At 43.2% G+C, this 25,969-nt stretch overlaps 1 protein-coding gene across 1 annotated transcript in view; it reads left to right on the forward strand.

Annotated features, from left to right (window-relative positions):
• Nucleotides 1–3,667: 3,667 nt before the first annotated feature.
• The window catches only part of LOC139469068 (guanylate cyclase 32E-like), a 44,538-nt gene continuing 22,236 nt past the window's right edge, over nucleotides 3,668–25,969 (forward strand). Inside the window, exons 1-7 of the mRNA XM_071251195.1 lie at nucleotides 3,668–4,930; nucleotides 16,293–16,596; nucleotides 18,793–18,945; nucleotides 19,708–19,901; nucleotides 22,627–22,762; nucleotides 23,940–24,088; nucleotides 25,059–25,155. Of these exons, the coding sequence (XP_071107296.1) occupies nucleotides 4,559–4,930; nucleotides 16,293–16,596; nucleotides 18,793–18,945; nucleotides 19,708–19,901; nucleotides 22,627–22,762; nucleotides 23,940–24,088; nucleotides 25,059–25,155 (1,405 nt within the window). The 5' untranslated portion in view covers nucleotides 3,668–4,558. The remainder of the gene's footprint in view (nucleotides 4,931–16,292; nucleotides 16,597–18,792; nucleotides 18,946–19,707; nucleotides 19,902–22,626; nucleotides 22,763–23,939; nucleotides 24,089–25,058; nucleotides 25,156–25,969) is intronic.

A 25,969-nucleotide genomic window follows, 5' to 3' on the forward strand; every position in this document is an offset into this window, starting at 1 on the left:
GTAAGTCCCGACCTCATTTGGAGGAGATAAACAGTTTGATTGTTGCCCACAGATCCTGTGTTAATACTTCCTTTCAATACCTGTAAACCCATACCCACATAAACTATCTTCACGACTTTGATAATAATAATAATAAGAAGAAGATGGGTGAGGATATTTTTACGCCGCTTTTAGCAATATTCCAGCAATATCACGGCGGGAGACACCAGAAATGGGCTTCACACATTGTACCCATGTCGGGAATCGAACCCGGGTCTTCGGTGTGACGAGCGAACGCTTTAACCACTAGGCTACTCGACCGCCCCAGAAGAAGAGTGAGTGAGTGAGTGAGTGAGTATGGTTTTACGCCGGTTTTAGCAATATTCCAGCAATATCACGTCGGGGGACACCAGAAATGGGCTTCACATATTGTACCCATGTCGGGAATCGAACCCGGGTCTTCTGCGTGACGAGCGAACGCTTTAACCACTACCAGAAGAAGAAGGAGAAGATGAAGAAGATGAAGAAGAAATAGAAGAAGAAGAAGAAGAAGAACAACAACAACAATAATAATAATGATAACAACGACAACAACAACAACAACGACGACGACGACGACGATGATGATGATGATGATGAAATAATAGTATTGTGATATGTTTTTTATTAATTATTAATTATAAACATTAACGAATATTCCCATCTTCACGAATGTGGTTGTACCGATCTGAATAATACTTTTGAGAACATATCACGACTATGTTGATAATAATTGGATGAATATTTTAAAAAATATAAAACGTCAGTAAAAGCACAGCTTATTTAGCCTTTCTGCCTATGTCGCTATGAGTGATATTCGAGAGTTTCTTTCATTGTTTTTGTACATCTTCGTGTATACATTCGTATATCTACAGGCATCTATTTTCGATATTTCTTGGATGCAAAACACCCTCCTCGCTCTTCCAACGTTCACCGATAGCATCAGTCTGAATTTCCATGTCACGCTCGATTAACCCGTAATACACATGATTAGCCAGTCACGCGGAAGCAGGGGAGGCCATATGACTTGCTGACTTCAAGTAAGTCACTGAAGGCGATGTCCGACAGTCCCGACCAGTGGCGAGTCCGGGATACATACAACCCAGGCGGTTTAGGCGGAGACTTTATGGATCGGTGGTCCAGCTCAGTGATTGGTTGATGCATGTCAAGGTTTCCCAATTGCGTAGATCGATGCTCGTGGTGTCAATCACTGGATTGTGTGATCAAGACTGGCCTTGTAACAGACCGCCGTCAAATAACTGGAATAATGCTTAATGGGGCGTTAAACAACAAAGAAACACACACACACACACACACGCACGCACGCACGCACGCACGCACGCACACACGCACACACACACACACACGGACAAACACACACTCAATCCTTCATGTTGCGCACTCACACACACGCACAAACGTTCACACACTTACTCAATCCATTATGTTGCACCAACATTCACACACACACACACACACACACACACACACACACACACACACACACACACACACACACACACACACACACACACACACACACACACACACAGAGTCTACGATTACACACTCAATTCTTCATGTTGCGTGCAGACACACAAAGGCACACACGAGCAATCCTTCATGTTGCACACATACACACTCAATCCATGTTGTTGCGCGCACACACATTCTAAATATCTCATTTTGCACACACGCATACAAATACGCACAATCCTTCGAGTTGCGCACGCACGCACGCACACACACACACACACACACACACACACACACGAGCGCGCACACAATGGTTCATGTTGGGCACACACACACACGCACAATACTTCAGGGCGCGCACGCGCACACACACATACTGTAACCTTCATGATGGACACACACACAACCCCTCATGCTGCACGCACGCACGCACGCACGCACGCACGCACGCACGCACACACACACACACACACACAAATGCATACCCAAACACGTGAACTAGACTCCCCGACTTTATATCAAGGTGTAAAACCTCCATTCCGAATAATATGTGTAGATTGTGAATATTAAAACACTTGAATCATGTTTAATGCTCGTATCATTGTATCATCAGTTGCAGCAAGGCAGTTTATGCTTAAAGTGCACGTCACGCCTAAGACCAGGTTCGATTTCCACTGCATCAACTCAGTGCACGGTGACCGCCACCATGACATACAAGGTTGAAATATTGCAAAAATTAGCGTAATACCATACAATCACTCAACTATTATTATTCAATGATATCACAATTCATAACTTCATTAACAATCATTTGACCTTGAGAGTTCATTCAGGAAGTGATGTGACCACAAAATGAACCAGGAGTGAGCCGAGGGAAGGTGCCATTACACTAAGCCAGATAGTACATCTGACCCAAGTGGATGTCCATCGTGAACGCGGGTAACAACGTTTCTGTCTGCCCCCTTGAGTACGGGGTATGTCCTTGGGCCTTGCGAAACGTCTACTGCTCTGGGGATACATGAATACAGACAAAATGAATGAACTTGAAAAGCGATCTGAAGGATCTTTTGTTACTCGTGTCGAAGGCGGTCAACTGTGTCATCTGATGTCTGGGATATTTTTAATTCATTTCATTCCCTTTTCCTGTCTTTTGTTACTGCAGGTGTTATGAAATGTGTTAGCGTCTCACGATTTGGTGGGTATATAACGAGATAGATATCTTGCCTGTGTAAAGACAGATGCTTAAAGGATGTCGTCGGTTGTGGATAACAACATCACAGCTTGAAGCCTTACCCGTTAGATTAAATATCAGGTTGCATGCCTGATCCCGACCATCCATCCTTGCCACAATACCTGACTCCTATCACTTTAACACACCCGCTCTCTTCTCTTCCCTCACCCCGTGCCCCACCCCCACTCTCTTCCCTCACCCCGTACCCGACCCCCACTCTCTTCTCTTACCCCGTACCCGACCCCCACTCTCTTCCCTCACCCCGTTCCCGACCCTGAGTCTCTTCCCTCACCCCGTACCCCACCCCCACTCTCTACTCTCACCCCGTACCCCACCCCCACTCTCTTCTCTCACCCCGTACCTGACCCCCCACTCTCTTCCCTCACCCCGTACCCGACCCCCACTCTCTTCTCTCACCCCGTACCCGAACCCCACTCTCTTCCCTCACCCCGTACCCGACCCCCACTCTCTTCTCTCACCCCGTACCCGACCCCCACTCTCTTCTCTCACCCCGTACCCGAACCCCACTCTCTTCCCTCACCCCGTACCCGACCCCCACTCTCTTCTCTCACCCCGTACCCACCCCCCACTCTCTTCTCTCACCCCGTACCCGACCCCCACTCTCTTCCCTCACCCTGTACCCGATCACAGACACTACCCTCGTCAAGTACCCGACCCTGCTTCTCGCCACCCCAACCGCAACCCCAAAGTACCCATCCGCACACCCTTCCTTTGTCCCTATATTTTACCCCCACACTCTTCCCACAACCCGTACCCGACCCACACACTCTTCCCTCACCCCGCACCCGACCCCCACACTCTTCCCTCAAACCGACCCCGACCCTGCTACTCGTCCTCCACCCCTTACCCGACGGCAACACTCGTCGGTCGCCCCGTGAGTGCCCTATCACATCCCGTTGTGTTAATTTCCTAGAGGCGACACACAGGTAAGCGATACAATCAGCGAAACGCCATCTCATGGTTGACTTGTCTGACTTCACCTGAAGGAACTGGGCTGTCGTATCTACCGTCTCCCCGAGGGGCAGGGCCGCGTTACAACACACTCCGACTCCAACCTGTGAGTTCCCGTACAGGTGAAACACGATACCCTACCAACTAGCACAAGAACACTGTTCATTAATACGGCGTAAAGGATTATTCTTGTGAGCTTCACCCAATAACACCGTTGGAAACCAAAGACACCACAGGACACCACAGGACACCACAGGACACCACAGTGGATGAATCTTATACCCATATTTCGCTCATAACACTCAGAAGTCACCCAGTACAGTGAGTTCCGTCCCCTCCCCTCGCGGGGACAGGTACAGAAGAAAGTATGTAGTGTTTATATTTATATACCTATACAGGTTTTGTAGATTTTATGTGGAAACACGTCCGCATATTACACATAGTAACAATTTTATGATTCATAACACACTGAACGCATGTATTAAACCATCCGTGTTGCTGTGGTGATATTCGATGAAGATGCGTACGTGTTTTGGCTAGATGACGTAATTATTTCCCTGAAACATGTTTAAAGCGAACACAAGCATATAAGAACAGTGCTAAGGAGTGCCAAGAGAATAAAGGGTCTTATATTACACTGAGGCCGTTATTTGTCTAACCATAACATGAAGGATCGTCTACGTGTTTATGTGTCATGAGATTTCACAAGTGCGTCTTTTGAGACGGGTGTATTAACCGGGATTTACTATACATGGATGTGAAGCTTTTGTATCTGAATTTAACAACCTTCATCTTTTGACAAACCGATATCATATAGATAAAAAATATCTTTATAAAATATGCACTTAGTCGTGTGAAAGCATGACAATGTGTCCTCGATGGAGTAGACTGTTGTTACTGTTGACGGCGTTCGGCTACGGCCTTTTGGCCAAGGACGTCATCAAGGTCGGGTTCATCACCACCATTGACAGCCCCGAACCCAACAAAGCCGAGGGTAGGAGGATAGCTGGTGCCATGGCGCATGCCGTCAATACCGTCAATGACAACCCTGACATCCTCCCCAACCACACCCTTCAGTACGTGTTCGCCGACAACAGAGATAATGAGTTCGTCAGCATCAATGAACTGACGGAACAGTGGCGGAATGGAGCCGTCGCTTTCTTTGGACCGGAAGACTTTTGTGAAACCGAGGCTAAGGTGGCAGCATCGTGGAATCTTCCTGTTATATCCTATGTGAGTACTACACTTGTATTGTGTTAGATAAACTACATAAGTGTTAATGGCAATAGGGTGGCCTAATGGTTAAAGCGCACGACGTTCAAGACTACATTCTGGGTTCGATTTTCAACATGGGAACACTTTGCGAATATCATTCTTTGTGTCTCCCGCTGTGGTATTATTAGAATATTTCTTAAAGCGGTGTGAAGCATACTGAAGTAATACTTACATTAAAATGTGTTTGTTTGTTATTTAACGCCGCACTCAGCAATAGTGAGGTGATGTGGGGTGAGGTGATGTGGGTGTTAACGTCACGTTCAACATTATTCACGACGTGTGTGGGGCAACTTGTACTAGTCCGGACTTATGCTGGTTGTATAGTACTAGCCCACTGAGATACCGTGCTGCAGTGTAACGTGATACCCCACTTCAATATATTATACTGACCCTAGCCGCCCAATCCCTATATATCCACTTAATGCCGAGCGCCAGGTAGAGCAACATCATTTAACGTCTTTAGGTATGACTTGGCGATGGGATCGAACCATCAACCCAGCAATGTGACAGGACCATGTATATGACGAACATTAACAAGTATATGACTAATATTATATTTCAATTTCTAAGACTCTATATTATTAATTGGGCACGTTAGATCCAGTTGTGTAACACGTCAAAGCCGAGTTACGACCCCTGTTGGGACTTGTTGGTCGGGGTTCGAATCTCAAACGTCGCCCCCTACGAACCTTGGTCTGTTTGTACCATCATCGTGTCTAGAAACACGTTGGAAAAAGATATGTATATATATAACCATTGACTTAATTCCAACCAAAACACTTTTGTTTGTTTACAAAGTGACACTTGTATTGTAATACAGAGGGGCGATGGAGTGGCCTAGTGGTTACAGCGTTCGCTCGTCACGCCGAAGACCCGGGCTCGATTCCCCTCAGGGGTATTATGTGTGAAGTCCATTTGTGGTGTCCCCCGCCGTGATAGAGCTGAAATATTGCTAAAAACATATTCACTCAATGTAATACAGAAAGCTAAGTGTATTTATATAATGTTTTAACTGTTCCATGGTAACCGTTCTGAAACCTATAAATTGCTTCCTCATCTTCTAAATTATTATATGTGACTCAGTACTACGTTAACCAGGACAAATATAGCTGTCAGTGTTCGTGCACCAACTTAGGATATTTTAACACCCGTGAAGATCCGGATTAGAATGGGTCCTCATCTACCCATGCTTGCCGTAAAATGCGACTATGTTTGTCGAAAGAGGGATCGGTCGGTCAGGCTCACTGACTTGGTTGATCCATGTCACCGAATCCCAACCCAATTGCGTTGAGACTGTGAAGATTCCGGGATAGAATAGGTCTTCATCAACCCATGCTTGCCGTAAAAGGCGACTATGCTTGTCGTAAAAGGCGACTAACGGGATCGGGTGGTCAGGCTCGCTGACTTGGTTGATGCATGTCATCGATTCCAATTGCGTGGATCGATGCTCATGATATTAATCACTGGATTGTCTGGTCCAGACTCGATTATTTACAGACCGCCGTCATATAGCTGGAATATTGCTGAGTGCAGCGTAAAACAACCAACCAACCAACCAACCAACCAATTGCGTTGATCGATGCTCATGATATCAATCACTGGATTGTCTGGTCCAAACTCGTTATTTATAGACCGCCGTCATATAGCTGGTGTCAAAAAACAAACAAAGAATAGGATATTTTAAGATAAAGAGAGGGTGGAGTTAACTTTTTTCCAGGTGTCAAAGGTCAATCTGCGGCTCCGTCTACATAACGCCACGTTAACCAAATTCACTCATTCAGTTTGACACTAATCTTTAAAAATATTTATGAATAATTATCATTGATATCAACAGGATATGTTTTTTAAAGTGTCTGGTGTTTTGACTGACATTTAAATTTCCAAATGATGCGGATGTCTGTCGGATGCATCCCAATAGTGTGTGACTGAGTGATGGTTGACGCCGCTTTGAAAGTTATATCACAGCGTTTTTGCCTAGTGTGGGACGAATGCTCAAAGTGATGCCGGTCTCAGACGGTTACCACTTTGGTGAAACCCACGCGCACGGATATGATGCTGACAAATCAAGAACCATGTATAACCAGGGCGGATCTGGATTCGAACCCACGTTCGCCCGAACAACCCATATACCACGTACCTATCTCTTTAACTGTCAGAACTTCCAAATTGTTGTCATTACAGCTGTAATATAAATGTATTCTCATAGTTGAAATAATTAGCATCAGTGTTTTTGTTGTAATTCTCACCCTGTACTTTGACATGAAATATCAGGTTGCATGCTATCCTGTGCCTGATCCAGGTCATCCACCCTTGCCACATTACCTGACTCCTATCCCTTTAATACTCTTCCCTCACCCTGTACCCCGCTCCCACACTCTTCCCTCACCCCGTACCTGACCCCCACACTGTTCCCTCACCCCGTACCCCACACCCACACTCTTCCCTCCCCCCGTGCCTGACCCCCACACTGTTCCCTCACCCCGTACCCCACACCCACACTCTTCCCTCACCCCGTACCCCACACCCACACTCTTCCCTCCCCCTGTACCCCACATCTACACTCTTCCCTCACCCCGTACCCCACACCCACACTCTTCCCTCACCCTGTATCCCACATCTACACTCTTCCCTCACCCCGTACCCCACACCCACACTCTTCCCTCACCCTGTACCCCACACCCACACTCTTCCCTCACCCTGTATCCCACACCCACACTCTTCCCTCCCCCTGTACCCCACACCCACACTCTTCCCTCACCCCGTACCCCACACCCACACTCTTCCCTCACCCTGTACCCCACACCCACACTCTTCCCTCACCCTGTATCCCACACCCACACTCTTCCCTCCCCCTGTACCCCACACCCACACTCTTCCCTCAACCTGTACCCCACACTCACACTGTTCCCTCACCCTGTATCCCACACCCACACTCTTCCCTCACCCTGTACCCCAGACCCACACTCTTCCCTCACCCCGTACCCCACACCCACACTGTTCCCTCACCCTGTACCCCACACCCATACTGTTCCCTCACCCCGTACCCCACACCCACACTGTTCCCTCACCCTGTACCCCACACCCATACTGTTCCCTCACCCCGTACCCCACACCCACACTGTTCCCTCACCCTGTACCCCACACCCATACACTTTCATCACCCTGTACCCCACACCCACACTGTTCCCTCACCCTGTACCCCACACCCATACACTTTCATCACCCTGTACTCCACACCCACACTCTTCCCTCACCCTGTACCCCACACCCACACTCTTCCCTCACCCTGTACCCGACCCCCATAATGTTCCCTCACCCTGTACCCCACACCCACACTGTTCCCTCACCCCGTATCCCAAACCCGCACTCTTCCCTATCCTGTTCCCCACACCCACACTCTTCCCTCACCCCGTACCCGACCCCGACATTTTTCCTTCACCCCGTACGAGGCATCCACACCCTTATCTCTTCCCTCACACGACCCCAACTCTTTCCTCACCCCACCCCGTACCTACCGCCACTCTTACTGCACACCGTACCCGACCGACACTTTTCCCTTGACTCTTCCATCACCCCATACCCCATCCCTACACCTCTTTCTTCGGCCAGCACTCGACCCTCCATGTGATTTCCAACACAAATGTAAAACTATTCAGTGCCGTAAAACAACATGCAGTCATTCATTAAACACGGACACGCTTGAAAACACTTTGATAATTTTACATACATTCCATGGAACTGGCCAACTGTCGTTCTGACCCAGGCGCTCTCTCCTCCCAGCTCCACACCGTCGCATCCCACCCTATCGTCAGCGTTAGGGCAACAAGCAATAGTTCAAATAACACGACACGATGTTTAATATTGAATACATGTTGTTGCCCCTTACCTTTCAAATCTACTCCTGAACGCTGATCTACCTTCCACTATTATCAAATAGTTTTTTTTATGTCGACATCAAAAATCGGCGGTAATAAGTAGATAACGAAACATTTTGAAATATCCTCCTTAACCACCTGAATGCTGCGGGCTGATTTCTTTCAGATATAATAAAAACGGATTTCTCACACTTCCTCAGATCAACTGAATAAATAATCGCCTACTTCGGTTGGTATTTTATAGACAGACACATGCCCCATTTTATGGCCGTGTTTAGACGATTTGAATAAAGGGTAAACTCTTGTCTAGCATAACCCACTTATAATAGGCAATACAGGTGTGTCGGTTTATACACTGCCGGACAAAGGAAAGTATACACTTGGAAATTGGATTTGACCAAACATTACAAGCGGTATAAAGACGTTCGTATGCCGAAAAAGTCGCTGCAAACGTTTGGTCCAAAGCACAACTATCATACCCGTTTGAAATACACCCATCGAGTTTATAACCATCTCTTGTTTGGTTTATTTTCAGCCGCCATGGGTGTATATTTTCTTTTGCTGGGCAGTGTATTTGGACGATTCCATATTTTTTGTACAATCGTCAACTAAGTTATATAGGGAGCATGGCCGATTAAATAATGTTTGACAATACATTTTAGTGTCCACTCTTAGCCTTGCTCCAAGTCTGTACTGAAGGTTAAGTCAATGGATGTGTTGCAATTCTATCCTCCTAATAGGCAAGTCTAGATATGTGGACAGTTTTAGGACTCTTATAGGAACAATGTGCTCTTATTGTTTAAATAATCTAGAAATAATGATTTAAACTAATAAATATTGCCTAAGAGACTTGTGCAAGTCTAACTCACTCCCTGCCATGTATGTCAGGGGACGTGTAGATTAAATTTTCGATAGGCATGAACCGTTAAACGTCGGCTAACGGTCTTACAAAATCGGCACAGCTTCACTAAGGTAAAGAGGTGCATGTACCGTTAAACGTCGGCTAACGGTCTTACAAAATCGGCACAGCTTCCCTTAGGTAAAGAGGTGCATGAACCTTTAAACGTCGGCTAACGGTCTTACAAAATCTGCACAGCTTCCTTTAGGTAAAGAGGTGTATGAACCGTTAAACGTCGGCTAACGGTCTTACAAAATCGGCACAGCTTCACTAAGGTAAAGAGGTGCATGAACCTTTAAACGTCGGCTAACGGTCTTACAAAATCGGCACAGCTTCACTAAGGTAAAGAGGTGCATGAACCTTTAAACGTCGGCTAACGGTCTTACAAACTCGGCACAGCTTCCCTTAGGTAAAGAGGTGCATGAACCTTTAAACGTCGGCTAACGGTCTTACAAAATCGGCACAGTTTCCCTTAGGTAAAGAGGTGCATGAACCTTTAAACGTCGGCTAACGGTCTTACAAAATCGGCACAGCTTCACTAAGGTAAAGAGGTGCATGAACCTTTAAACGTCGGCTAACGGTCTTACAAAATCGGCACAGCTTCCTTTAGGTAAAGAGGTGCATGAACCGTTAAACGTCGGCTAACGGTCTTACAAAATCGGCACAGCTTCCTTTAGGTAAAGAGGTGCATGAACCGTTAAACGTCGGCTAACGGTCTTACAAAATCTGCACAGCTTCACTAAGGTAAAGAGGTGTATGAACCTTTAAACGTCGGCTAACGGTCTTACAAAATCGGCACAGCTTCACTAAGGTAAAGAGGTGCATGAACCTTTAAACGTCGGCTCACGGTCTTACAAACTCGGCACAGCTTCCTTTAGGTAAAGAGGTGCATGAACCGTTAAACGTCGGCTAACGGTCTTACAAAATCGGCACAGCTTCACTAAGGTAAAGAGGTGCATGAACCGTTAAACGTCGGCTAACGGTCTTACAAAATCGGCACAGCTTCCTTTAGGTAAAGAGGTGCATGAACCGTTAAACGTCGGCTAACGGTCTTACAAAATCGGCACAGCTTCCTTTAGGTAAAGAGGTGCATGAACCGTTAAACGTCGGCTAACGGTCTTACAAACTCGGCACAGCTTCCCTTAGGTAAAGAGGTGCATGAACCTTTAAACGTCGGCTAACGGTCTTACAAACTCGGCACAGCTTCCCTAAGGTATAGAGGTGTATAGATAGCTGAACTGGCCTGTACTAAATGCTGCCGCAGATGCCAGCGGCAAACCCCCTATAGTTAGATCTTTATGTCGTTTTCTTAAAGTACATTGAAGATTTTTGTTCGAAAAGTGTTTTATGCCACTAGATACAAAACTCTCACAAGTCGGTTTTATTGCATTTCAATATCTGATGAACGATTTAGCAAAATCCAGGAATAGGCATCGAGACCTGGTGCCCCAGAGTAGTTATACATGTCGGGTCAGATAGTGAGTTCTGAGTGTAGACCTCAAAGACCATGGGTGTATCGAGGTATACATGCTATCGAAGTACCCGGATATCTCGAAATTCTCGGATATCTGGAAGTGACATGATATATCAAAATATATCATGCATATTCCTTGCATACACAATTTTATTTTTGAAATATATTTCGACATACTAACAATTTCCAAATACGTGCGTTTGTCACATCAGAGACCATAAAATAAATTTATTTTTATTGACTCACAGGTATATGAAAATTGAATCTGACAAGTAGCAAAATTTGCAAGTTGAAACTTATTCTAAGTTGAAATTTCAAGATGCTTTGTTGAAAGCAATAAAGTTGAAATTTCAAGATGCTTTGTTGAAATTTCAAGATGCTATGATGAAATTTCAAGATATATACAAAGTTGAAATTTCAAGGTAATGATCTTGAAATAGCAAGATAATAAGTTGATTTTTAACTTGAAATTTCAGCGTATGTATCTTGAAATTTCAAGATATATACAAGTTGAAATTTCAAGGTAATGATCTTGAAATAGCAAGATAATAAGTTGATTTTTAACCTGAAATTTCAGCGTATGTATCTTGTATTTCAACTTACTATCTTGAAATTTCAAGAATAAAGGAAAACAAGTGGCCCTAAAAGGCTTCCGTACTCATATTCTCCACATTAAACTCAACATTTTTCATTTATATTCATCAACATGTATTTTATTAAACTGATTCTAAAATATAAATGGCGCTTTTAATATTAAGCATTATTCTTCAGTATAACAAAAATGTAGTTTCTTTTAACACTACACCAAAAATGCAAAAATCCCACACACTCATCTCATTCAATACTTCTGTTTGAATGTAGCATTGCTTTATTTGATATTCATCGTAGCTGGCCGGGTAAAGTCGTTGATTTAAACGCATTCAGTAAATACTACGAACACGCGGTCGTCTGATATCGTTGGATCTTGCAAGGACGGTATCTCCTGTTGGAACTTTTGTTATAGAACATATACCCATAACACTCAACGCAACTATGTTGGGGTCGCCTGCCTAGAAAAAAACCTAATTTATATGAATAATGACTGAACTTGAATGTATTGTGACATTGTCATTCATGGCAAAATGTATTACAGAAGGAAAAGAGATACAGACAAAAGGTCACCAGTGATTGAAACAGATCAATGGGTACCCGACAGCATCATGTGCATGTAAACTGATGTAACGCTGAGGACGTGTGTAAAGAGTCAGTGTCTGGTGTAACACCCCATCCACCCCACCCACCCCCTACTTCCGAATCCCTCTGTGCACTTTGCCCTCGTCCTCCTGACTAGGTTCATAATCACAGCCTGGGGTATGGCGTTTTACTCCGGAGCAGATCTAGACTTGCTTGCGTCCTAAGATCATGTGGAGCAAGGTGACTCCTGTAAACACGGCACCCTAGCTAGAGATGGCTAGACTTGCTTTTGTGTACGTTTCTAGATTGGTGTGTTTTCATAATAAATATATTCCACAGTCATGGCGCAGGACACGTGCAGCTAGGGACAACTGGTTGTGTTCGGGCGATACGATTGTGTTACCATGAACATATATAGCGCTTAAAGTTGTGAAACTTGGGTCAGTGTTTACCTGCATCTGCATTAATTACCAAGGTTCAAATGTTGTTTTCATTAATACAGACACAAACATTCACTTTAATGTGTTTTTAACAACTGGGGCTTTGCTAAGTATTAGTTTTATATTTCAATAGGAGTCATTCAATAATGATGTATCGTCCTTAACTATATGAGTGACTGTTCAATAGTTGTGTTGAGCATATATCGAATTATTTCTAAGAAGTAAAGAGCATAATCTGATGGTTCTGTCTCTCCGCGTATGAGTTCAGGACACGCAATGATGTGCGACGTCTGTTACTCACAGACACGATGTGAGATATCGGCCATTTTTGTATTAATAATACAACTTGAAACTATAGAAATGAGTGAGTGAGTGAGTTAATGTTTAAAGTCACAACGGCAATATTTCAGCCATATCGTGACTAAATCAAGTTGGACATTATTCATATATAAATAAAGACATATAAATCTGTCGACGAAGGACAGTAAGAACACTAGACTATCACAGATGTAGATATAAAACTAGCAGATCATCATAAAATTGTAACAATTCAAAACAGTACACAATAAAAAAGGGCTATAGATCACCAATAACCAAAGGTAGGTCACCATACTAGGTACCATGGGGACTTACGATACTTCTGCTACCTACATGGTAACCCAGCAGGATTTACACCATCGCTCTGGCTACTGGTGATTGTCAGTGAGTTTTAGCCACATCAGTTAAAAACAACAAGAATTCTACGATTAAAAGCATGGAAAATGAAAAAATACTTTGAATGAAATGGGACTGACATACCTTCTCAGGGGGACAATCATTTTACGTTACTTCAACCCCCTTTGAAGGTAAAGCCACTAACAATCACAGTTATATCATCATTTTACCAAATTAAAAGCTCATACTTTATACAATACATATCAAAATTTATCAATCAATTCTATGTCTTTTAAAAAAACAAGAATTAAATGAGAATTAATCTGATTAAAAAGATCCTTGATGGATGAAACTTTGAAATACTTATCCCTTGTGATGGAAAAATCAATACAGTCAACTACAGAAATGAACATTGTCACTGACATTGACATGTCCAAATGAATGACTAGCATTTTTTCTTTATTACACTTGCAGACTTTACGACTTCTGACGTGATTCTTTAAATAAGTATGTGCAAAAATGGCCGATTTTTTAACTTTAAAAGAGAAACTACGAGTATGAATAAGTGAGTGACCCAAACTGAAGTTTTTATCATATATTTCTACGGTATTATCTTCATATCCTGAGAACATGTTCTTGGGTCAAATATTAGAAAAACACATTAAGCTTTACCCGTTGATGCATCAGTACCCAAACATGCAATATTGTTGAATTGAACCAAGTCCGGTTCTCATTCAAAAGCAATAATCTGAAGACTGTCATAATTCTTTGTAAAAGATTCCAAAAGTCAGACAGGGCCCTTATACTGTACCTTGTCCTCTTAAATTTAGGGAACACTGACGAGGGATTTAAAAAATAAAATATATGAAAGGGTTCCAAGGAATCAACGTTTGTTTGTCTTTAGAATATGTATGTTTACACAGGTAGAAATCAGAAATCGGTATCTTCAAATTTGTCCATAAAAGTTTTCGCGGTTTTCAGGGAGCACTTTTCTTTTTTTTTTTAAAATTGTAATATTTTAATATGATAATGTCATTGGAGCATGCTGATTTTCTTAGATGTTATAACTACAGATAGGGCATGAAGCGAACACTTCATCCCTTGGGATGTTGTTATTGGTATGTTTTGTTTGACACTATGTAATTCATCTATTAAGTACTTACTCTGTATTTTATGTTGTTTGTTTGTTATGTGTTGTTTGACTCAGCAATATTCCAACTATATGACCCCGATCTGTAGATAATCATGTCTTGTCAAGACAATCCAGGGATTGATATCGTGACCATCGATCTTCGCAATTAGGATACAATGACATGTATCAAACAAGTCACCGGGCCTGACCACCCGATCCCGTTAGTCGCCTCTTACGACAAGCATGGTTGCTGAAGACCTAATCTAATCTGGATCTTCACGGGTTTCATTAAAAGTCCAACGTTTACAATATCAAAAGGCAAAATTGAAAACCTTTGGTCATTTGAGTAATCTGTACTAAATATCATAATTTTATTTAAAATATGATACCAATTTAAAATTTATTAATTTAATATTCAAACACGTTCGTTATGCCCGGTACTCTAATAAGTAAACACATATTACGACTTACAACGTTATTCATATTCCAATGCACACTCTCAACAATAATTCAAAGTAACTTCGTAAACAGGGAATTCGTGAGATAGTTTTGAAATATTACCTCAAAATACAACAATAGTGTGAACATTCGTGACGTTTAAAGCGATCCTGCTGATAGGAAAGATATGAATGCGACTAGCCTGCAGATATTGAAGCTTTGAATCAAACGTCGCCCCGGGCAACCTGCTGTCTTCTCACGAGCTGCTGGTGTATAACTGAGCGATATGTCAATTACATCGTCCCCCCTCGTTATCCAAGCTTTACTTACAGCTGGTGTGTTATCAATATCAAAATCTCCGTCTATTGTGGGGAATGCACTTTGATACATAATACAAAACTTCCTTTGATGATAGTGACGATCGTTTGAGAGCGATGTGACTGTGCAAATTGTGTTGATGTACGTGGTTTGTAAGTGGATTTGATTGAATGCTCTCTTCATCTTTGGTATGTGGTTTATAGAGGGATGTCATGCATCGCTTGAAGTTGAGGTTGATCACAACATCGTGTAGAGTAAACATGTGTTGAAAGCGTGATTGGAGTGTGAAACGTAGATATATCATCCATACATTTCAATATATGCGACATAATAAAGCATCTTCACGAAGCGAATCATGATTTACAGGATTATTGGCCACGCCGTAATGCAAAGAGCATTGTTGACGTGCGCTTGTTTGTTTGTTGTTTAACGCCGCACTCAGCAATGTTTCATCTTTATGACGGCGTTCTGTAAATAATCGAGTCTGGACTGACCATCCAGTAATTCACGTCACTGGCATCGATCCACGCCATTGGGATACGATGACATGCCTCAACCGAAACATAAGTCGATATGGTACTGTAATAAATCACTTCAATAAGACACAATAATGAATTATTATCTTGCGCAGATAACACGAAACCCGTGAAGATTCGAGATAGGATAGGTCTTCAGCAATCCATTCTTGCCGTAAAAGGCAACTGTCTTGTCGTAAGAGGCGACTAACGGGATCAGGTTGTCAGTTTCGCTGACTTGGTCGCCTATGTGTAAAATGTATCATCATCATCATCATCATCATCATCATCACCATCATCATCATTAATAATATTATATTTTTGCCTCACCCAGAAATGCGACGACGTATCATCATCATCATCATCATCATCATTAATATTATTATATTTTTGCCTCATCCAGAAATGCGACGACGCAGTTGTGTCGGACAAGAAGGAGTTCCCGACGTTTGCGAGGACGCAGCCCCCGAGTTCCCACTCTGCTACTCAGGTGATGGCGCTGATGCGCTACTACGGATGGAGCAAGTTCACCATCGTTGTCGAGAAGAATGACCTCATGGTGCGAGCTGCCGAGAACCTTAAGTACCTTGCTGAGTTTAACAACATGACCGTCAACGACCTCGCCAACTTCACCGGGCCCTACAGCCACTCCCACAACTTGCCGGAAATCAGCGCAATAGTGATGAGGACGTATCTCAGGACAAGGGGTAGGTATATCTCCTACACGGCAATTTTGTTGTAGAAAAAATATACCCTTAGGGCATAACATGATATAAATGTCAATATCATGTATTAGAACAAACATAAGTGTGGACGAAAAACATCCTGAGCAAGAACGTTTTTGTCTGTAAAACGTAACACCAAAACATATCCTACACACTTCATTGGGTGACTGTCATTCCTGATTTTGACACTTTCAAGGAAGCTCGATTAATCTCTGTGGACCACTTATTACTGATTCTGCTTATCACACAGTTGTGATTTACTTGATTTCGTTCATTGTTTGTGTATGACCTAGCGATGCGGCGTCTGCAACGCCAGGAGAGTCAACGGGCAATTGGCGTGTTGGAAACTGGCAGAAAGCGCGTGCAGTGGCCAATACGTTCAGTGTTGCAAAGTGTGATTAGCAGGTTATGGATCAGGTACCAACAGAGGCAAAATGTTGACGATCGACCTCGTGCAGGGCGTCCCAGGTCAACGACAAGAGTACAGGAACGAGTGATCCGAAACCAGGCTCTACGAAATTGAGCTCAAACTCCGAATCCAACAGCTGAAACTCTCATCAGCTACCTGAGTACGAATTCTACACGTCTACATGCAGGTCATCCCCGTGCTCGACGGCCACCTCGACGTGTCGCCCCTCACAGATCGTCATATTGCCAACAGACGTCAATGGTGTACACGATGCCGAAACTGGGGTAATCGTCGTTGGCCACGTGTTCAGATTAGTCCCGATTCAATTTGCACTTGGGGCGGTCGGGTAGCCTAGTGGTTAAAGCGTTAGCTTGTCACGCCGAAGACCCGGGTTCGATTCCCGACATGGGTACAATGTGTGTAACCCATTTCTGGTGTCCCCCGCTGTGATATTGCTAAAAGCGGCGTAAAACCATACTCATTCTCTCACTTTGTACTTGGGCGTAATCGTGTCCTGTGACGTTGAAATTAACGTCACTGGACAGTACTATCGGGACAACATACTGACAGCTTTTAATGTCCTGTTTGCAAGGCGTGTGGGTCGACGTTTTGTCTTTCAGCACGACAACGCCCGTGGTCACCGTGCACGAATCGTCAATGCTCACCTCCATCAGCACAACATCCATAGAATGGCATGACCAGCAATGAGCCCAGACCTTCCCCCATTGAACATGTGTGGGGCAAAATAGGGAGACGTGTGCGTCAACGTCACATGCTGCCGTCAACGTTGGCTGAACATAGCTGCCGCTGTAAGATGAGTTGGACAGACTCCCTCAAATCGCCATTGGTAGACTCCTTCGCAGTATGTCTCGTCGAGTGAATGCATGTTTGACAAATCGTGGCGGCATTACGCACTACTGATCCCAAACGTCAACTTTGAAACTTCCCATCTTACCCCTTCAAGATCTTCCTTCAAGATCTTCCTTCAAGATCTTCGATGGCGGTCATACTTCACTACCTGTTGTAATGTGTCATCAATTCGTTCATTATTATCATGCACTTGAAACAAGAAAACTAATATGTCTTACAATTTTGGAAATGTTAAGTTAATTCAGAGTATCCCCTACTTAGTTTAAGAGTACATCAAAGTAGTTGTAGTAGTCGTGACAGAGTTTTCTTTGTGTGTATTTTTATAACGGGACACGGTTGTTTTAATCAAGTTTGTTTTTTCTTTGTGAAGCCCACTCTTTAAATACGTGTTTTTCTTCCGCTTGGGGCTTACTTTCAAAATGTTTTCATTACTGAGATTAATTAATTTCTATGGAAAGAAATCAAGGTTCTTATTCATCTTTTTTTCTGAAATATCTTCTTAATACTCCCAGCAGATAGAAACATTAAAAGACGTATTGTATTTTGTAGCAGGTTTGTGAATTCTGCGGTAGAGGTTTTGAACAGTATCAGTTATATCCCAGCGTGTCTGCTTCATGTAGGAGGACGATGCACGAAATGATGCAGGTCCAGTTCTGTGTACATACCACTTATGCTGACAAACCAAGCATCACAATGTGGATGATTCTGGGATTAGAACCTATGATCCTAGGACCCAAGGGACGCAACTCTGAACAGCTAGTTCCAACGTCAAAGATGACTGGGCTACCGTGCCTTTTATATTTAAGAAGTAAACAAATATTGAATTATGTGACATATGTTTATTCTTGTATGTATATTTTATGTATAATGTCGTCATGACGTCATCTGCGACCTTTCAGTGTACGTCCTCTACTCCCGTATCCCCGCCTTCATCGACTTCGTCCGCTTTCTCAACCGCCTCGGGCTCACGGACACCGGCGAATACGTCGTCATCGGCATCAGAGACGACGAAACTTACAACCCCGAATCCAACACCGATTTCATATTTAGAGGTTTGTCAGACTCTTAAACACTTCTTATTCAGTAAATGCATGGTTTTGATAATGTGTTCCAAATACCCTTTCAACCTTATTCTCGAATTTATAAGTAATTATTTGTCATTTCCTTTTCTTGATATCAACACTACGGCGGCCAGTCCCATTGATTACGATAGAGTTTGGGAGAAATTCAACGTTGAAAGAATGACTGACACGCAAAAGAAAGCCCTAAAATATTTCTGATAGCAAGGATGTCTTCATGACAATTAAAACTGGCGCTGGCCTTGGTTTCTAGGCAATACAAATTATCTCCCTTACCGATTTCCATTTTTCTTATCTCGAAGTTTCATTGGTCGGTAAAATATCACTGAAAATCAAAGGCAGGTAATTTGAGCTTCAATCGTAAACAACGGGAATGGTTCGTATCCCACTTGCGTAGTTCGATGTTCATGATATCAATCACTGGATTTTCTGATCCTGACTCGGTAATTTACAGACCGCAGCCATATAGCTGGAATATTGCTGAGTGCAGCGTAAAACATAAAACAAAATATAAAAATATCAATCTTAAATTTATAAATATATCTGGTTTTGTAGCTGTGGCTGAAAAATATATCTAATCTCGATTAAAAAATCCCAGCAGCTCCCCACAAAAAAAACCCACCCAACCCCCACACCCAACCCCCACACCCAACCCCAACCCCCACCCCTACACCCACACCAACCCCTGGAATATCAAATAGTCGGTCCTGCTGACTCTGCATGGGGTTCTTACAGAGACCGAGTACGAGTCGGAGAGAACAGTAGAAGATGTGATGGCGTTCCAGCCCGTCCTGCAGCTTCAGTCCCGACCCCCCACCAACCCCAACTACACCCAGTGGCGAGACGAGGTGCGGAGCTTCCTGTACCGACCCCCTATCAACTTGCCCCCACCGCCGCCGTTACACGTGCTTCTTAACTTCAAGGTCAAGGTAAGACAGTAGGAAACAAAGGTCAGAGGACATCCCATTACAGGTCACGTCTGAACAACCTTTCACGAACTAAAAGCTTTGACTGACCAATGAAATGACTGTAGTAGCAAGAAGTGGACATGCATTAGCCAATCAGAAAACAGCTTTCTCGAGCTTTACAGCACTAGTTTCAAACTGCTGACTTTAACGCTTTGAAAAATATCGATTCAAAATTTGAAAACTGAACAAACGAAAATTTCGGAATATCTCATAAATTTAGATGCCGAAGACTACATAGCAGTATTTCCCACGGGCCATGGAAAGTCTCATCCTTTTGTCTCGCCGAGACAAAGACGATGATTTTGACGAAATCAGTCGAACATCCCGTTACCGTCATTCGGGATATCCCGTTTTAAACATTTCGAGGTTGCATGATCAGAATACACATTCCGACTTTCACATCCATATCTGGTAAGCGACGCTCTGATTGGTCGGATGAAAGATCTTGCCGACGTGATGTGTGACCCGTATTGGGATATCCTCAGGCTTTTCTTTAGCGGTATATTACTTTTTTCATTTATTGATATTGTAGGAATGAAGCCAGTGGAAGCAACCAAGCGTCGGAACAATTGCCTGTTGTTGCTTGTAATAGATACAGTTGAACATCATTACTATCGATTAATCGGTTGTGTCCAGTTCCTTTAATTAATTCATTTTTTTTACTTCTGATATGTCGATTCGTAAGTGTCGAATAGTCTGTTAACTCGGACTGATTTCTTTAGTAGTTCGTTATGAAAAATGAAAAGACCAAATTGCCCACCAATGTCTGTTTTACATGACTTCTTCAACTGAAACAATACATGCAGCCTTTGAAATTCGTTTTATTTCAACTAGTTCAGCGGAAAAGTGGAACCTTATTTTAGTTTGTAGCTGCTCCTTCTTGAACGAGACCACCATTTCTATCAGTTTTTACTCAGTTCCAATTCATAGCAAAATTTAAAGCCTTGAGAACTGGCTCAGAATTATAGCCCTAAAATGCTCCTAGTCAATGAGGACAACCATCATTGTATTTTTACTTGTCTTCAGCACAATCTTGTAGTCTCGGGCTAGCGGTCCAGCGCGATTTTCGAAGCAAACATTAAATACCCTGTGTAATTGTCATTCGTGGGGTTTAGGTGTTTGTATTGCTCTGTGTCTATCCTTGTTGAATGGTTTAGTCACATGCTCGTCATCCAAAGACTCGAATACATACAGGCTGACGCTGTATAGCTGGAATATATACAGGCTGCCGTTATATGGCTGGAATATATACAGGCTGCCGTTATATAGATGGAATACATGCATGCTGCCGTTATATGGCTGGAATATATACAGGCTGACGCTGTATAGATGGAATATATACAGGCTGCCGTTATATGGCTGGAATATATACAGGCTGCCGTTATATAGATGGAATACATGCATGCTGCCGTTATATGGCTTGAATATATACAGGCTGACGCTGTATAGATGGAATATATACAGGCTGCCGTTATATGGCTGGAATATATACAGGCTGCCGTTATATTGCTGGTAAATATACATCCTGCCGTTGTATAGCTGGAATACATGCATGCTGCCGTTATATGGCTGGAATATATACAGGCTGCCGTTGCATAGCTGGGATATATACTGGCTGCCGTTATATGGCTGGAATATATACAGGCTGCCGTTGTATAGCTGGAATATATACAGGCTGCCGTTGTATGGCTGGAATATATACAGGCTGCCGTTGTATAGCTGGAATATATACAGGCTGCCGTTATATGGCTGGAATATATACAGGCTGCCGTTGTATAGATGGAATATATACAGGCTGCCGTTATATGGCTGGAATATATACAGGCTGCCGTTGTATAGCTGGAATATATACAGGCTGCCGTTGTATGGCTGGAATATATACAGGCTGCCGTTGTATAGCTGGAATATATACAGGCTGCCGTTATATGGCTGGAATATATACAGGCTGCCGTTGTATAGATGGAATATATACAGGCTGCCGTTATATGGCTGGAATATATACAGGCTGCCGTTGTATGGCTGGAATATATACAGGCTGCCGTTGTATAGCTGGAATATATACAGGCTGCCGTTATATGGCTGGAATATATACAGGCTGCCGTTGTATAGATGGAATATATACAGGCTGCCGTTATATGGCTGGAATATATACAGGCTGCCGTTGTATAGCTGGAATATATACAGGCTGCCGTTATATAGCTGGAATATATACAGGCTGCCGTTATATAGCTGGAATATATACAGGCTGTAGTTATATAGCTGGAATATATACAGGCTGTAGTTATATAGCTGGAATACATACAGGCTGCCGTTGTATAGCTGGAATATATACAGGCTGCCGTTATATAGCTGGAATATATACAGGCTGCCGTTGTATAGATGGAATACACACAGGCTGTAGTTATATAGCTGGAATACATACAGGCTGCCGTTGTATATCTGTAATATATTTCGCTAACTGCGGCGCAAAACAGAATTCACCAACTAACTCTTTCCATGTGATCCTCGTCCTGACATGTTTGCCAAAGCACTGTCTATGCCTACTTTCTCACCACATGTGTTTCCCGACGTTCCGCCTTAGAATTCTTCAGTCTTCAGCAACCCATTCTTGTCTTAAGTGAAACTCCTATAAGGCGGACGATAGCGCCCCAATTGAAACCAAAATTATTAAATTTTCGAATTCTAGGTCACGATTTTCGCCGCCTACTTATATGACGCTGTCCTGGTATACGCACGTGCTATACATGAGCTGCTCAATGAAGGGGGTGATCCGAAAAATGGAACTGCTGTGTTTGAAAAGATCCGGAACAGGACTTACGAAAGTGAGTCACAGTTTACATTCGTCAATCTGTCCTAAATATTCCATAGATTAACATACAAATACATGTGAGATATAAATTATCAAGTATAGCTTTCGAACTATCGTCAAGACTTTGTATCGAAGTTGTAGCTATCTTGTTCCCAGGATCATTGTTTACTGACCAAATGACCGACCATTGTCCGTGGCCTCACAAGGCAAGGGCGTCTGAATGAGGTCACTTTTATGCATATTCGTTTAGTGCGATGCATATGATACATAGCTTTTGGATAATATTAGAACCATTTTTACATATGTTTATGGGACTATTAATTTACTTTTTTATGTGCGGGGGCATGAGGGACCCAGTCATCTAAGGCGCCGCTACTCGCTGTGTGGCACGCCAGAAACCTATGATTGTGGGTTCGAATCCCGGTTCGCCCCGATTATGTTTCTAGGTTTGTCAGCACCATACCCGTGCTCGTGGGTTTCACCGGAGTGGTAAACGTCTGAGACCTGCATCACTTCGGGCTTTCCTCCCACATTAAGCTGACACTCCATGACATAACTGGAATACTGTTAAAAGCAGCCAGCGATAAAACCACCCCTATCACCCACTCACTCACTCACTCACTCACTCACATTTTAATTGCGGACCTTGTCAGTGTGTACTCTTGGGTATACGAAAACAAGGAACAAACTTTCAATCGAAATATTTACAATTTCGATCATATCAAATTAAATATCATATGTTAATTTTCATCTCAAAAGTGGGGTATGAATGTATAAATCAGAGACTAGGTGTATTTTCGCAAACATTTTCAACCATCAACCTCCTAAACAGCTCTCACATAATTTCTCTACCCTCTCCATGATGCTAGCCCCCTTTGAAGAATCTCTCTTGTTAAGAAAGTCGCCTCATATTTTTATGATTTTCATGCAGACATACCTGGAGTTTCAAATCACGCAACATACCATGAGGCAGCCCATGCATCTCGTAAGAGGCGAGTAACGGCATCGGGTGGTCAGACTCGCTGACCTGCTTGATACATGGCATTGTATCCCAAATGAGTAGATCAATGTCCATGATGTCAATCACTGGATTCGGTCCGGTCCTGATTCGACCATTTACAGACAACTGGAATATTGCGGGGTTAAAGAACAAAATTAATGAAAATCCATACACATGATGTATAATGCAGGTATTGAGGGTCACCAGATCTACATTGACGAGAAGGGGGACGCCGAGGCCAACTACACCGTCCTGGCGTTACGGAGAGAGAACAACACCTTCGGCTACGACCTCAAACCCGTGGGCTGGTTCTTCAGAGACTCGTCCAATAAATACATCGTAGGTGTTGTCTGTCTATCTCTTCACGTACATACGGAAGTCTTTGTTTCAAGTACCGCGATATTGTCCATGTGTTTCATAAAGCTTTCTAAACGCATCCTTCAATTATAATTCTTGTCACTGAGTGTATATTAAACTTCAGGTTTGTTGAAATGATTATGGGTCAAACGAATCCCGCTCGTCACGCCGAATGCCAGGGTTCGATTCCCCTCATGGGTACAATGTGATAAGCCTACTTCTGGTGTCCCCCCGTTGTGACGTGGTGGGAATATTGCTAAAAGCGGCGTGAAAACATATTCACTCACTCAAATGAAGCCCATCAGAGGTTTCAAATCATAATAACATGCCTCTAATTAAAACTGTACAGTTGATAATGAGACCGCATCGCCGCCTGTGAACTTTCAGAGTAGGTAAACGACTTCCTTATGAGAATCTATGTACGTAGCATGAAAAGGAAGAATTGATATTCAACATTTGAAGACTCGCGATGCCTTATGGCATCCGCCGGGTAAATTTATAGGTTCAGTATTCACACTGAGTTATGATTTGTGTTTCCCACTAAATGCCAATTAATTGAATTAAGACACAATATTACTTTACGGGTGGTCCATTGGCCTAAGACGCCGCTAAACCTATGATTGTGGGTTCGAATCCCGTTCGCCTCGATTATGTTTCTAGGTTTGTCAGCACCATACCCGTGCTCGTGGGTTTCACCAAAGTGGTAAATGTATGATACCTACATCACTTTCCTGCCACATTAAGCTGTAATACTGTTAAAAGCCGTGACAACACCACTCTCTCTCTCTCTCTCTCTCTCTCTCTCTCTCTCTCTCTCTCTCTCTCTCTCTCTCTCTCTCTCTCTCTCTCTCTCTCTCTCTCTCTCTCTCTCTCTCTCTCTCTCTCACACACACACACACACACACACACACACACGTCTTTAACCATCCTGCTTCCTGACTTCCCTATACAGGAGTTCGTGGAGGATCTACCCGTGTACGGCCCGTCGTCTGTCCCCCTGGATGAACCCTTGTGCGGGTATGGCGGGGAGAGGTGTAAACCTGTAGAGAGTAAGTCGAGTTAACTGATATCATTATTTGTTCATTTGCTATCATGTCATATTCATGATGCATCATGAACGACAATTTCATTAAAATCAAACCTTTTACACCGATACGATAACTCTCTGCAAGAGAGGACACCTCCGTACAAGGTCGAGTCAGGTGAGCTTTCTGATCAGCCAATCAGCTTCTAAAGTCTCAAAGCTTTCATTCAAATCAGTTCCGAAGTCAGACAGTGCAGCCGTGCCATTATATTATTTGGATATTCATACATCCTCTCGTTTCTGAGCACCGTGACTTCTACATACACAAGGGAGTACAACAGAAGGAATTGTTGCATTCAGTGTGAGTTGTACAAAGGGGCAAGGGTGGCCCAACCGTCTAGGGCGCCGCGATTCGCTGGGCAGAGTTGCGTCCCTGCATTACTTCGGGCTTTCCTCCCACAATGAGCTGACACGCCGCGATATAACTGGAATACTGTTAAAAGCTGCGTTAAAACCCAACTCACTCACTCACTGTCATTTGAACATATCGACAATTTCCGAATCGAAAAGGGTACAAAAATGAAGCCAAATCGTTTAAGAAAGCTGACAGTTGATTGGTTCACGATCAAGCACCCATGAAACCCTCATTTAGATTGGGCGGTCAAAGTGAGGTCAGGGTTCAGCTGACGTGAACTTCTATGGATCCTGAGATGTTCATCAGATCTTAACGCAGATAATCGTATCGGATTAAAATATATGTTTTTTATAAGATCACACCAACGACTCCTTGGTGTTCAACATAATATTCCAATAAATATAATTGTCATAAAAGTACACAG

The sequence above is a fragment of the Haliotis cracherodii genome, unplaced genomic scaffold, assembly GCF_022045235.1.
Source record: "Haliotis cracherodii isolate W230 unplaced genomic scaffold, xgHalCrac1.p SCAF_2, whole genome shotgun sequence".
In the NCBI taxonomy this organism is placed as follows: Eukaryota; Metazoa; Mollusca; class Gastropoda; order Lepetellida; family Haliotidae; genus Haliotis; species Haliotis cracherodii.